This window comes from Coloeus monedula, assembly GCF_965178545.1.
Source record: "Coloeus monedula genome assembly, chromosome: 2".
Lineage (NCBI taxonomy): Eukaryota > Metazoa > Chordata > Aves > Passeriformes > Corvidae > Coloeus > Coloeus monedula.
The window spans coordinates 33,220,681-33,236,130 of record NC_138782.1 but is presented as its reverse complement, the minus strand read 5'-3'; the positions used below and the strand labels follow the sequence as shown (position 1 = coordinate 33,236,130).

The following is a 15,450-nucleotide window of genomic DNA, read 5'->3' as shown; positions in this document are numbered from 1 at the left end:
TCCCCATCTAAACAGACTCAAGAGTAAGGCAGTAAAAACTGCCAAAAGCATCTCTAGCAAGCTTCCAAACATACGTTCTACATCAGAAGAGATTCGCACTTGAGAAGTGGAAAGAACAACATGATGAGCATCTTAGAAAAAACAGAAATGTTTTGTAAAACCAAATAAATGTGGAGAAAGAAAAAGCTGATGATGGAAGCAGTAAGTTGTTTTACATAACAACATTTTCAATATATAAGTAAGTTTCAGTGTCCCTGAAAAATTAGTGAAAGTACTGTAATGATCTGCTCCTCACTCTCATTAAATCCCAACAGGTTATAAAATTTTTCTTTGAAGTTGCAAATGGGGACCAAGCTTCAAAAAGGAAAATCTGGGCTTCATCTCCTAAAAATAACCCTATGTTCATATTTATACATACTTAGTCAAGATGACAAAAGTTGTAACACACAGGGTTTTATCACTGAATACCAATTGCAAGAGCTCACTTTAAATCCTACAACATGTATTTATATTTCTTTGTCACAAAAAATGGTCATCTGTTGTTCCTTACAGAGGTGTTTCTGGAGTCTCGAACTTCTTAACATAGCTCTTTTTTTGCTGTTCGCTAATCTCAGTGAGTTCAGTTCAAAGTCCTCAAACAACAGTCACAGTGGGCTCACTGTGAATTCCGACAAAATAAAGCTCTCGGAAGCAGTACAGATAAAAGAATAGATTTTGGAAAAAACCCCCAAACAAACAAAAGAGCAAGCCCCAGAAGTTAGTTGAGTCTCCCATAAACTCACAGAGTTAGTCTACCTGGTATTTATTGCAATCAGTGTGCATTTAAAGATGGTCATTCTGTTTTAGAAACTATTCTGAGTTTTAATTTTTACTTTTTGTTCATGTAATAAGATAAAAAGGGGCCTAAAACTGTGATTGTTAAGACAAACAGGGATACCAAAATGTATAACAGCACATGACAAAGTAAAAAATTTCCACAACTACACACTACAAATGTGTCTCACTGAAGATAGACATCCATTCACATTTATGACATAAATTGGAGCCTTAGCAATACACGTTTTATCTGGTAACTTGAAATATCAGAAAATAATTTTCTTAAGATTATCAGAAGTAAAGCTCAAAAAAATCGTTCAAAAGCTTATGCTGACTGTTAACATTTGCTGAATTTATTTTGAGGCTTTTAAAAATATGTAAATCAAGCAGTGAAGTCTGACACTTTCTGCTTGATCCTTAAACTCGGCAGTAAGGAAAAATCTATTGTAGCAAATATCATTCTGCATTATAGAAAACATCTAATGCTTAAGAAACTAGCAAAACAACACATCTTGTTTTAAATAGTTGTTACAAAGATTTAACAGTAGCAATGAAATACGCACTACATGTTACTAAGAGGCTGTAGAAGTTCATCTGGAGAGCAAATGGAATATATACTTTTTCCTGGACCTTTAATAGAAATGTAGAACATTCTTTTCTGACTAATGAGAAACATCAAGAGTAAGTCTGAACAGTGCCCTAAATGCACCACTGATCTCTTTTTCTGGCCAAATAGCAATAAAATGGCTAGATCTGTTTGTTAACAAAAGGTTTGTCATGAGCACAGCGCCAAGACTCTGCCCCCAGATTCCCAAAGCACTACTGGACACAGAAAATATTCCAAGAAACATATAGGTTTGTTCGGCATTTAATTTTTCTGAAGACTTGAGACCTGCCTTTTTTTCTGAACTGAAAGACACAGAAGAGATTCTGATGGAAAAACTCAGTCAGTCCTTTCCCTTAGCGAACTTTCTGTGGGTCTTCAACAACAGGAGGAAGCATTTCCCCCAAATTATTATATAAACATATAAAACAGACAAGATAAATATTTTGAAAAGTCTTAATACAAGACAAAAATATTTAGCTTTCAGAAATGAGCAGTATGTGTGTTATCATCACTACTTTCATGCTATCCATAAGCATCATCTGTTTATAAAAACCATCTCTCACCTTACATTTTGAAGTCAGCTTGTCAGCTCTTCAGCAAGGAATGCTCTTTTATATAGGTGTTTGCAGAGTGTCAAGAAGTGATCTTAAATCATGAATGGGATACATAGGAGTAAATTCTTCACAAAACTCTCAAAAAACCTCACAACTTCTCAGTGAAAGATAAAAGAAATGGCTCAAAGTGGTCAAAACATGATCCTGATTTTTAACAAAATCTTTTGTGAGAGCAAAGTAATCCCACTCAAGTCCATCAGCACATACAACCATTTGAAGCTCTTAATAAGATTTACTGTATTCTTTAAATGTCACAATAATTTTCTGGTAACCAAACTGTTTATATTTCAGGAGAAAAACAAATCCAGCAGGAGAAAGAATGGTATCATACGTCTTTTATGCAGACAGAATTATCCTAAGAAGCAAGCAGCAGTCTGAGACTGATTTCAAAATAAGACTTTGTACAGGAGTGATATAATGCAATAAAAGTAAAATACAACACAATGTTTATCACTCCACTGTCTGATGAAGTCTGATTTTTTCTTGTTTTGCTAGATTCATTCATTCTTTGATTTATCCTGAAATTACTAATATTGACTTAATTCCTAAGAAAGATTATATGTAGTTCTACATTTATATCTCCAGCAGATAAGAATTATTAATACAATTAAAGCTGCACTAGATGCTTTATGATGAACTAAATGATTATATTAAAAGTAAAATTGTTGAAGCAGTTGTGAAGCTCAGGTGATTATGCCAATTAACTTATCTTTTTATTTTCTGGAATGTTCATCTGACATGTAATTTAAATTCATAGCCAGTTATGTCTGTTTCAGATTAATGAAAGATATTATGATGCAATAAGTAACAGCATCTACTATGTTAGACTATTTTGCTCCCTCCCCCTCATGTAGTTATGGATTTATAATTTAGAGAACTCTCTGATGAAGGATGGGTATTGAAAGGCAAGTTTTCCCCTTTCAGGGTACAACACTTGGACTAAGATAACAAGTTCTGGTCTGTTCACTCTAAGGTCCCTGTCTTATGCCATCTGTCAAACCTCCCTAGAGATGGGAGCTGACTTGCCAAAATGACAGCAGCAGACAGCCTTCCACTGCTTTCAGGCAGCCTGCCTACCTACGACTCCTTCCTAAAAGAAGTCTTCTGGGATCCAAGAAAAAGAAATCTGACAGCATGTAAACTGGCATCATTTTTAACTGAAGAATTCAATGCTGTATAACCCAATACCAGCAAAGAAACGTAGGGCATTACTAGGACACTGCACTTGCATCTTCCTCTGCTGCAGCTATCAAGAACATCCTAATCCAGACTCTGACACAAACTGAAAAAGCACAATACTAAACACAACAACGATCCACAAGTGCAATTTCAGTCATTCTTAGTTAGGTCTTCCACTGGTTTCAAACCTCATGTTCAACAATATTTTACTAGTGACATTATTTCAAGTATGATATTCAAACAAGCAGCTAAAGACAGACCTGTTCAGAAAAAATACCTTTTAACATTAAATCAGACACCGACAGAGAGAGCTATGGTTGCTCAGCATGGAGAAGAGAAGACTCATGGGAGATCTCATTCTGTCTTTCCAGTACCTGAAGGGAGCTTATAAAAAGGATGGAGAGGGATTTTTATACAGACAGATAGTGACAGGATAAAGGGAAATGGTTTTAAACTGAAAGAGGCTGTGTTTAGAATAGACGTTGGGAAGAAATTCTTTACTCAGAGGGTGGTGAAGCACCAGAACAGGTTGCCCAGAGAAGTTGTGGGTGCCCCATCACTGGAAATGTTCATGGCCAGCTTGGATGGGGCCCTGAGCAACGTGGTCTAGTGAGTGGCATTCCTGTCCATGGCAGGGGGTTTGAAATTAGATGATTCTTAAGGATCCTTACACAACCCAAAACATGCTATGATTCTATGGAATAAACTCTTTACGACTTAGTATTAGCAGTCGAAAATATTACAGAATGGTCCCCAAAAATCTACTCAGAAATCAAATCTGGGTGTTAGGCCTTGTCACTCCTTGAGTCTGTACTGCCATTAAAGGCTTCTGTTTAGAGTTTCAGGCAGACACATGGTGGGGAAAAGGCAGAATGTACAGGAAGGTAAATACTACCATATGTCAAACCTTTGAAGATATATTATGTTCACTCAGCTTCTTCTGAAAAAACCATGAACATCCAATGTAGGATGGACTGGAAAAAAGATAAATTACAGCTGTACCTGTCAAACATGTACCGTTGCAGAAGTCACTACTCATTCACCATCAAAGTCAGCCTGCTGTGGGTCAAATTTGGACCAGGAATTGTTTTACTGCTGTGATGAGATCAAGACATATTTCCTGTTATCAGAGATTATTACATTAAGCTCATCAGTGAAAGAGTATGACTGCATTTCTCCTACTTAAAGCAGTGTCTGGATAGGATAGACAAGAAACATGATTACACACATCTTTCAACATGCATATGGTCTTAGATCATGTGGAAAAACATGGTAAGAATATTATGCTATCTAATCACAGAGTGATAAAGATCTGTTTCTGGGCAAGCAAATGTTAAAGCTACACAATAAATCAACTGCAAAATAAATGAAAGGTTCTAAATAAAATTAATTATTTGTTTGTTTTTTACCAAATTATTAGACAGACTTTCCAACAACTATTTCATGAAATTCATTTTTTTTCCTATACCTTCTGTTGATTTCCTAATTTAATAGTTTTCAGGATAAGGAAATGAGATAGGAAAATGGAAAACACATCAGAGACACTAGAACTACCGTGTTATATTGAATTAAATCAGGCTGATGGCAGGTTTGAGAGTACACAATCAAATAAAGCAAGCTAGATTGTTAAAAAACTTAACATATCACATAGTCTTTGTGCCGTAAATTGAAATTTTCATAAATAATGTAAAGTATGCAAAGTGTTTAAGTGATGAAGAATAGCTTTAATATTACACTAAAGCTTCTACCTGGGAGTTTGGCCTTGGCTCAGGCCCAAGCCCTTTCACAGTCTTTAGCGAATTCTTAAAGCCTATAGACAAAAGGCATATGTATACAGTTCAGATAGATTTTGAAATTAATGGATAATTTTATAATGATGAACATTATTTTCAGTCTTTCAGTAGATGAAAAATGAGGATCTGTGCTCGAGTGGGAATGGTGCCTTGTCTAAACTTAGCAAAGGACCACAAAATAGTTTGGTTTGGAAGGGACCTTGAAGATGATTGAGTTCCAAAACCCCTGGCCATGGGCAGGGACACCTTCCACTAGACCAGGTTGCTCAGGGCCCCATCCAGCCTGGCCTTGCCACTGCAGAGTGCAGGAGATAAGGTTCCACAATCCAGACAACTTGAGCTGACATGCTGGTTCCTACTTTATGTTCAGAGAAAACTCATATGAACATACCTACAGAAATGTTCGCAAAAAGAGAAAGCATTGATCAAAACTAAGAATTTGATAATGTGAGGGTTTTTTTTAAAGACTGAAGAGTAAGTGTCACTATAAAAAAGATGCAATTATACTAGTCATTTGTTGATAAAATAAAACTATTATTTGCTAGCATATTTCTGAGGTAATGAAAAGCTTTGTGTTAGAAGGACATGATTACATTTAGTTAATACTATTGTGACACCAAATCCAATAAATTCTTCCTATAAAATGAGAAGAAGCATGGTAAATAGGGAAAGTAGAAGGCAAACGGAATTCCTCAGTAGCTGAGCAACTGAAACAAAATAACAAGTGTGACAATTGACTAGTTCAATTACACTGCAATTTTAGAGGATAGTTGGCAACCTTAAATAGGTTAAGAACTCCATTCCCACTGGTACTCTAACAAAATCTAAGTTTCTACTTGCCACCTGCCATGTCTGAGTTTCAAGCTGAAAACTCTCTTTTCTTTCAGCTACCCCCCGCCAAATGCATAAAAAGTATACAGAAATATAATCATTAATATGTAATAATTATATGTGATAATCTAGGATGAGGTATGTTCTTTATCAACAAAAACATAAGCACTTCTAGAACCTACCGACACCAAAAAATCTTTTTATTTGAACAATTCAACTAGAAAATGAAGAAAACATGAAACCATGCAAGAAGAATCTGTCTACAGTTACTGGAAGTTTTTTAAATGTGGAGTTTGAAATGAACAACTTGCAAGAATATCGTTACTTATTATCATAAATAACCAGCTTAAATGATGTAAGGGAAGAAAATTTCAATGCTCAACAGTCAACCCTTTTCAAATAACCACTATAAAAACTGCCCTACTAATGTAATCCATGCTAAGTGGTCAATATTATTTCCATTGTTTGAGTTGCTTCTACAATGATTTAAACATGAACTTAAATCCTGTAGTATCATTTATATGGATAAATGGAAATGGATCTTCCAGGGGAAAATAATTTCCTAATATTTTTAAGTGAATTATGTTCAAAGCCCCATTTTTTTCTGTGAATTTACTCAATGAATCAAGGGCTTGCAACTGAAGTTATACTATGGTTCCACAGGGCTGTTCAAGAAGTATGCACATAAGTTTGTAAAAGACATCAGCACCTTTAGGGGGATTTAAATTTAAAACCCTGCATTTGTACATACAGAATTAGAACAATATGACTGATACTGAAAACAAAGCTTCCTTGTTTTGGTTCACATTTGAACAATATGTTGTAAATCATATTGCAATAATCCAATAACCGCTCACTTAATTAATTGCACTAACCTGTTTCTCTGGAAAGAAAAGGTGGTCTGGGAACAGAAGAGCTGAAATCTTTTGCCTCTTTCAGACTAAAACATCTAGATGGACTCTGACTTTCTTCCAGGCTCATAGAAGGAGACTGCTCCAAGACTGTAGAACCAGCAGAGGTGGCATTAAGCTGGGAAAGAGCATCTCGTGCTTTCTTTTTTTCTTTTTTTAGCATAGTTACCAGAATATCTGCAAGATATATTAAGGAAATAATTACTTTTTTTTTTTTTTTAAAGCAACAATCATCATTGTTTATCCATAAGTATTTTTTTTTTTTCCAAGTGGAATAATTCACATTATGGAAGCATATGTACGAATGTGAATTTAAAGTTGGACACATTCTTTGCAATTATTTTCATCCACCTCAGTTTTTCCAAACAGCAGATTAATTCTTACTAAAACAATAACCAAGTCACACATTGACCCCAACTGCTGATCCCATTCAATCAACTCCTGATAAAAGCATTTACAGACAAACTGGATCTCGTTGCTATCATGGTAGACTCTTTTTATTTTTTAAATTCTGCAATAAACAAGACTTCCAAACAAAAGAAAAAGCTCTTAACTTACAGGTAACCTTGCAAGTGTATTTCATCTGTAAGCTTTTCACAATAAGGTTTACTAAAATGCAAAAAAAGTCTTTAGGAAATTTCTTGCAATAACACTGAATTTACTGGAAGTGTATTAGATGTAAATACATTTTGCCTAAGAGCTTATGGAAGAAGTATAGTGGAAATCCTGCATGCATTCAATCATGAACACTGAAGTCCCTGTGATATGTTTTTTTATATGCTATTCTTTTTAATCCTAATTAATCTTCTAAATGAACAGCAGAAAATCTAAGTAGTGTTTGGGGAATATTATTAACTGGACTAGGTAATAATAATAAAACACTTTCCAATTCAGGTTTTATGATAGCTTCGAGCTACTGTAGGCAAGAAGGAACTCATAGTTTATTCAACACCTTCCATACTTCCCACCACTTCATCACATTAGACATCTTATTAATTTTCCAGTGATGATGTATTGTCACTTAGCCACTGCAGACTCCCTAAATCAGTCTTGTCTTCAAAGTCTAAATTCCTATATTCTTTCTATTTAATTCTTACACGGATTTACACAAGTTTCCTCGTTTTATTTCTGTGAGCAAAGCTGTATAAATCTGTTGAGCACAAGTGGATTTGATAGAGATATTTTGGTTTTTTTCTCATACTAATGAAAAAATTTATTTAGGAGGAAGTGTTTCTGGGAATTCAGATATTAAAATTCACATTAAAAAACTGAACAATTTTTTGAAAGGAATGAGTCAGTGTTTTAGCTAAATTTATTTGAAACTGCACCTTGGAAAAACAAAATCTTATCATCTGTGACAGAACTGAAATAGGAAAGCTCTCCTGCCACCTCAGTTCAGACGGGTAACATGCTACACCCCAGAGAAAAATGCCATTCTCATTTGACACCTAAAATTGAGCTGGAATTCTTAAGCACAAAGAATGAAACCAAGTTTGCTCTTTACTAATAACTGTGAAAGAACCCGTTACCTTTACATTCAACAACCCCACATTTTCATTTCTCTGCTGTATTACAAACATTCCTCACTGAGTAGCCACAAAGCTACAGTGGCTGCGGTTTGCCCACACATCTGTCAACCTGCTAAAAATATCTCCCACCCATTGCGCTGCAGTGCAGCTACTCGTGTTTCCTGTGAGGCAGTGAAATGGACAAAGCACATCTGAGCAGTTTAGCATTCTTATGTGCAAAAAGCTTTAAATTTAAGTGTAAAACGTGCAAGTTTTATATTTGTTCTAAGGGCAAATAGCCCAGCAGTCCCCAAAGCAACACTTCATTTGGCTAAAAATAACACATACAGGAAATTCTATTCTTTTTAAGGTAATAGATTGGTCTTTATGCAACATCGGAGTTTCCCCCTCTAAAAAGTAGCTTAATTTGCTTGAGGTGAATGTTTTAGGTGTGGCCTAATCCACAGTAATTGGCTACTGGCCAGACCATTCTAAACCTAAGTGTTGCTTGGATCCAGGGTTCTGATTTGGGTAAAAACTGAAAGAGAAGCAGGTGCAAAGCAGAATTCCTGTCACATAAAAGCTGGGAATTGAGTATTTGCTTTAACACAGTACAGACTCTCTCACACAAAGAAAAATGGTTGTAAGTCAGATCATCTCAAACCCAAACAATACTTTTTCTCTCAAAAAGGATACTGATTTCATTGTCTCTTTGTTGCAGAAGTCCTTTCAATTTTTCCAGTTCTTCTTCTGCTTCTTTGTTACTGTTTTTTTCTTCAGAGGTGTCTTGTGAGAGCAGTTTTTTTCCAGAAGTCATTGGACGATTCATTATTTGCTATTAGGAGAAACAAAAAACCACACCCCTTTAACTTTGCCTCCATCTCTATATTCTATTCTGAGAGTCTAGCTATAGTAAGAAAGGTAAAACCTTTCTAGACCCTTCACAGAAAAAAAATCATGCCACAGTTGATTGTCACATTATATCCATTGTGTCAAGTATGAAACAAATTGTATTTTTTAATCTTCACTTGCAAGGGTGCAGTTTATTTTACTCTTTCTACACATAAATTCCAGTGTTCTCTAGCATCAAAGGATTTTCAGTATTAAAAATATAATTAAAAACTAATTACTTAAGGACAATAAATTAGGATCAGGGATGTATACACTATTATTTTGGAAAATCTATATCCCAAAATACAGAAAAGTATTATCTTCTATTGCTTTCCCCATTAATTTCGCAATTATCAAGTGCATCTTTTTCGCTCAATGATTCAGAAGGGCTTGCAACACCTTCAGAAGAATTAGTGTAACACATAAAGGAATATACTCTTCTTAATCTACATTTTTACCACTTTCAACACAGTTTGTCCAAAATAAAGCCTCAGTAATGCTGGAAATACAGATGGGAATATCTATCCATATACAAATAACTTGTCTTGTTGATTCCAGTAACTCCCAGAGCTCTCTTGCAATTTACTGCATGCTGGGATCCTTGCTGATGTTTCTATAAAATGCTGCTGAATTTTTCCAGATAAATTTAAGTTTTCCATGAGTCCTCCACGCACTTTAAAGTTCAATTGTTTTTCAATTACTTTTCCAGTACCTCTCCACTGCATTGCATTTCTTCTAACACTTTTCAACCATGAATATCTCCAAGCTATTTTCAGAGTGCCAGCTACGCTTTCATCTCTGTTTAAAAAAAATACCTTCATATGAGCAAAGCAATACTTGATCTTGCGCATGTCAGCACCAACATCCAGAGAGCTACCAGGATCACTATCTTCGAGAAATGTTTCAATTAACTCATCCAACCTGGAAATACATAGCGTTTTTTAAGAGAAGAAAAAAATATCACAAACAAGCAGACAACTCTGCAAAATGGTGCGTCAAATGCAATACAAAATGTACCAAGCTGCCTGATATTAGCAGGCTATTTTTCTTCCAGGTCCAAGCATTTGAAATGTACTTTTGTTCTGATTAATGAAAGCTGCATTTGATACTGAAGATTCTACAACTGCAAATCTGAACAGACTGGCACACGCTAAGGAACAGTTCTAGAACTAAAAGCATCTAAGACGGAATATTTTCTTTTTCTCATTTATTGTATAAACTTTTGCTCTTCTGCTATCTCTTAATTGAAAAGACTTAAAACCTGCTGTCTCAGAAGACTAGATTTTAAGAGGTTTTGGGCATAGGGTTTGTTACTATATACGACTATTTGTGCAAAAGAAAAGTCGACTTTTTCTATTACAATAGTCAGCAGATAGCATAGCTTTCATGCATAAATTACCTGCTCCAATCACCAAGCAAGGCATACTATCTTTTAATGCAGATATTTATACATTTCTCAAGGACCTACTGCTCTTCCTCCGAGTAATGAAATGTAGGTAGCATTTTATTTTCTTGTAACGTGTTCTTTACAAACAGCTAACAAAATCTTCCTCAGGGAGAAACAGTTATTTCCGTAATTTGGTCTTTATAAGACAATCTGGCACAGAGAAGCACCTTCTTTATTTTGCAAAACCAAATTAAAATTATCAGACTGGAAACCTATATAGGCATAATATAGCATGTTCTAGGCTGGTTGTCACATCTATACAGATAGAGTCAGACTTCCTTTTGCATGCTGTCACCCTCTTTCCAGGTCTCATATTTCAGGATGTATAGCAGCTAATTCTCAAAACAAAGGAAAGAGGATTTCTAAGCCCAAACTAGACCCTTAACCCACTTACTAAAGCACATTTCTGGAAAACTGCAAGTGCAAATCCAAACTCCATCAACTGGGTTTAGATTTATGGCTTCCTAGTTCCTGAAAAATGCTGTTTCCATTATTTAGTAGGCAAATGGTGAGCAACAGTGACAGGCGTATGCCCTGTAAAGCATAATTTTATCATTTAAATGTTTATTTAGGTTATCATTCTCAGAAGATGAACTTAAGTTCTGAGCCTGAGCCAGGGTATCTAAGGTAGCTGCATCAAGTGCCCAGCTGCCAAGAAGGGCAAGAGCTCATCTCTGTGCCTAGTGTTTCTTTTGGACTATATTTCTTCAGCTCCCCACTTAATATGCAAGCCTTCTGAATGTAACTTCATAGCCATTTATCCTCTTCAGTTACAGGACTGGGAATCTTGTTGCCATTTTATTATTGGAATCACTTTTCTGTAACCACATACAAAAATTTTAGGCATTATAATATCACAGCATCCAAAGTTCACCCTTGAGTATGTTTTCTGGTATTTCTCTGCTTCTGAAGATTTCTCTTACTGAAATTCCTCACATTACAGTAATAGGAAATCCCTGCTGGAGAGTGAAAAAATGAGATACACAGAAATCATTAAAAAAAAATCATTATTTTCAGGACATAAATATCTGAAAATCAGTAGCTGCAAGACTGGAATGAAAATTGGAAAACATAACAGAAAGTTTTGGTATTTATCTCCTCTAGAGATAGGAAAGTGCCAATACTCAAAACAGAAGAAAAAAGAAACAAGAGGGTCAGTTTCAGACAAACTTTGCTTTCTCATTTTCTTCGTTTCAGTTAAATAACTAGAGCCATATATGTTGTCTATTCCACTCATTGAATGTCCAAAACTCACAACTTCTGAAATTGTAGGACACTCCCTGAAGTCAACGTGACCTGTACACGTGGAGAGCTTGAAGGAAAGGATATTTAAAGAGAAATATTAGCAACAGAAGAATTACTGGAAGTGACTTGCTTCTCAGCTTAAGAGACCACAAAATTTACTCAGTAAAAGAAACCAAAATTTTACTTATTGCTGCATGACTTTTTACTACATGAAGAGTACAACAGAACAGAAGCCAATAGTACAAAGTTACTCATACTCTCTGCAGACACACTAAGCACAAAGGGCAGGAGAATTAGTCCTTCATCCATGGAGGTAGGCATTTGTGTAAGCACTGGGAAAAGAAAGGCATTTATACCAATAATGAGAAAATGTCTGTGATTACACAGACACAGAATAAGTCAGTATTTGTCACTATCTTAAGTACCTTATTGGTTTCAGTAAGAAAGAGGGAACAAGTAAAAAATATTTTTTGATAATTAGATTGTCTAGACTGACTATATGAAGTCATCTATAAAAATGGGCCTTTGATCTTGAAATAGAAATTATGAAGGAGATGTTTTAACCTTTCAAAGATTATCTGGTTGCCAGGGATTTACCCATACTCAGATTACAACAGATTTAGGCTACGGGAATCAATAAAAAAAATTGCACTAACTTTCACAATTACCATTACCACAATCTGAAAATATTTTAAGAGAAAGATAAAGAATATATAATTCCTGAAGCATAATGCTCTATTTTTTGAAATTATTATTTTCCAGTCAAGAATCAAGGTTCATTTGTTAAGTATACCAAATTAGACAAGCTGTAGTTATAGATATAGGATGCTATTTCCTCTCTTTTACATTACCTTTAATGTGTTTTGAATTCTTGAAAAAACACAACAGTCCAATTCATTTTTTGATTTCCAAGTAGTATATAGAAGCGAAAAGAGATCTGAGCACCAAGTCAAGTCTGAAATAGCACAATGTAAATCTGAAGTTATAAACCAATTCAGCCTCTTTCCCAGTTGTAGGAAACACTACATTGTCAGTGTATTTTTAGATAAATTTTCAGTATTTCATTGTTAAGAATGAGAACAAGAAAAGGAACAGACCATCCGAGTCTAAATGCTACGGATAAAACAAAAAGAAAAATAAATTAAAAAACAAAACCAGCCATGCAAATCCCCATGAATAACAGCAAAAGAAATCACTGCCTCCCTCATTCTTTTAGGTTTCCATGTAAAATACACCAGAACTCTTTCTAAAATAAACACACAGTCTGGCAACATGCTGCATATTCTGGGAGTTCTTCCAGAATATTGAAGCACTAAACAAAGGTACAAAATAAACCATATGATACAGAGGCAACTTGAAGATTCTCTTCTCAATGAGTATATCTTATTAAACGGAACCATCTTTTGTTTAAGTTATTTAGCAGCTCAAAAACTGTCAAAACAACATACGAATTTGTACAGTAACAAGATCTTCAGTTTTACAAATTGAAAAAAAGACAACAGTGCTACTTCATTTCCAGAAACATTCACAAGATTAATCAAGGAGACAATGAAGAATCACAGGGCAAGGGAAAAAAAACACAGATGAGAATAAGCATAAAAAAAGAATACTGACTGTACATTTACTTTTTCCTAACATATATTAGACAAGGTATATCTGTTTGCTAGGTGGCACAAAAACAAATGACAACAAAATTTACAAGATGAATATCCTTTTACTTCTCATATTCCTGACTAAATCAGTTTATTATTTATCTCTAAATACATCCATAAAAATAAAATTAAATATATGGAATATATGAAAACTAGAGCACAGAATTACATAAAATAGGGCTGTAAAAAATTTATGAAATTCACATAGGGCACCTACAGTTACAAGTCCAACACATTCTTTGTAGTCAAAACCATGCACAGGCTGTAGTCATCCTCCAATAGAGAGACAGTGAGAAAAACCTTTTTGGAAATAAAGGAGAACCAAAATAGCTTTTGTTTTTTATTCTGTAACTTTCAAGAGATGGATAATACCATTCTCCTCAGCAATAATAGCATCTTCTGATATAGCCACCTACGTTTGATCCTTAGTTCTCTACAAGGAGAATGCATATCAAACAGCTTTCCTCAAACAAAAGACTTTTGCAAGAATATATGTCAGCAAGAACTGAACCAGAAAAACACATTAAACACCCCAACACTGAACAAGGTAGGGTCTAGGTGTTTAAGAGGGGCAAGAAACTCACAGAGAACAAGAAATCCAGAGAACTTTCTAGCAAATCTTGCTTTACTGGCCAATGCAGAGGCATGAGTATGCATCAGAACAAAGGTAATATGAAATCATGAGGTAAAATAAAAGTGTTCTCTTTCTAAAGGACCTTCTTCCAACTCAGTCATAGTAAAACAACAAAAAGGCATAGGAAATAAAAGTATTTTTAGTCAGCTATTGTGGCTCAGCCCTGAGACCATACACCTAGACCTCTCTTAGTCTGTCAGTATGTCCTATTTTGTCTAAGAGTTGAGAATAGAGTTTCTTTCAAAAAGACCTGAGCAATCAATCCTTATATTTACTTATGCTATTCTGCCAAGGATAATGGCCAGCATTTTCACATCCTCTCAAAACAGAAATTAGGAAATAAAGCTGCTCAAAGAAGGGCATTTTGTTAATGAACTTGTTAAAGGAAAGAACATGCTTGGCACAGAATTTATACCTGAAAAATATATATGAAAATTTTCTAAGTACATTAATGAGCTTTTCTTCTCCCAAAGCAACCCAGGCTGAACCTTAATTTCCCCATGGCACATATTGCCAAAATCAATGGGAAAATAATTTAGAAAAATCATATACATAGGTTCTACAACATGACTGAGAGTGCCAAGGTAACTCAAACCAGAGGGAAGGAAAAAAGCCCAAATGCTTTGGTTCAAGCATATAATGAAAACCAGTTAGAATTAAGAAGAAAAAAAAAAGCCAACTAACAAACACACTAAACCACTTTCCATAATATTGAATATATGTGAACTCTGCTCCTTACAGTATGATATTTTGTTTTCCTTTCTTGACTATCTTATGAAGACTATCATTACAGCAGTGCTGGACCTTGTTATAAAAGAGATGGACTGGTGAAGAAATAAATTCCTGTTTTCACATTCTATTTTTCTGTATTAATGTACAAAATGAGCTTTGCAACATATCAATTGGTAGCAAAAAGAATAATCCCCTACTAAAATTAAAATTCAAGATAATCAAGCCAAAGACCTTGTAATGAAACGGCACCAAAAACCAAGTAACAAATACCTGCCATTCACTGGAGCAGAAAACTGGATGAAGAGATGATCTCTGTACTAGCATCTGAAGATCAACACCAGGAATTTTATTTCACACTGGAGAGATCCTTATAAAAATATACTTAGCTCTAAGAATTCACACTGCACTGTTTTTAAAGTCGACTTGATGGAAAAAAGCCATGATGGGAAGCTGATTAATTAACTGAAATTCAGTGGAAACCTAATTATTGAGCTAGGTACAAGCACTGAATTGAAAATTACTGAATTGCTACTTGTCACACTTAACTGCTCAGTGGAAATATGCAGTATGTATATGTATTTCAGAATTTC

At 34.9% G+C, this 15,450-nt stretch overlaps 1 protein-coding gene across 1 annotated transcript in view; it reads right to left on the bottom strand.

The window, feature by feature from the left end:
- KIF6 (kinesin family member 6) overlaps positions 1–15,450 on the bottom strand; it is a gene marked incomplete at both ends in the record, with an annotated part of 153,620 nt that overhangs the window by 78,908 nt on the left and 59,262 nt on the right. The window contains 3 exons of the mRNA XM_082303415.1: positions 6,716–6,928; positions 8,956–9,094; positions 9,966–10,071. Coding sequence (XP_082159541.1) covers positions 6,716–6,928; positions 8,956–9,094; positions 9,966–10,071 — 458 coding nt within the window. The remainder of the gene's footprint in view (positions 1–6,715; positions 6,929–8,955; positions 9,095–9,965; positions 10,072–15,450) is intronic.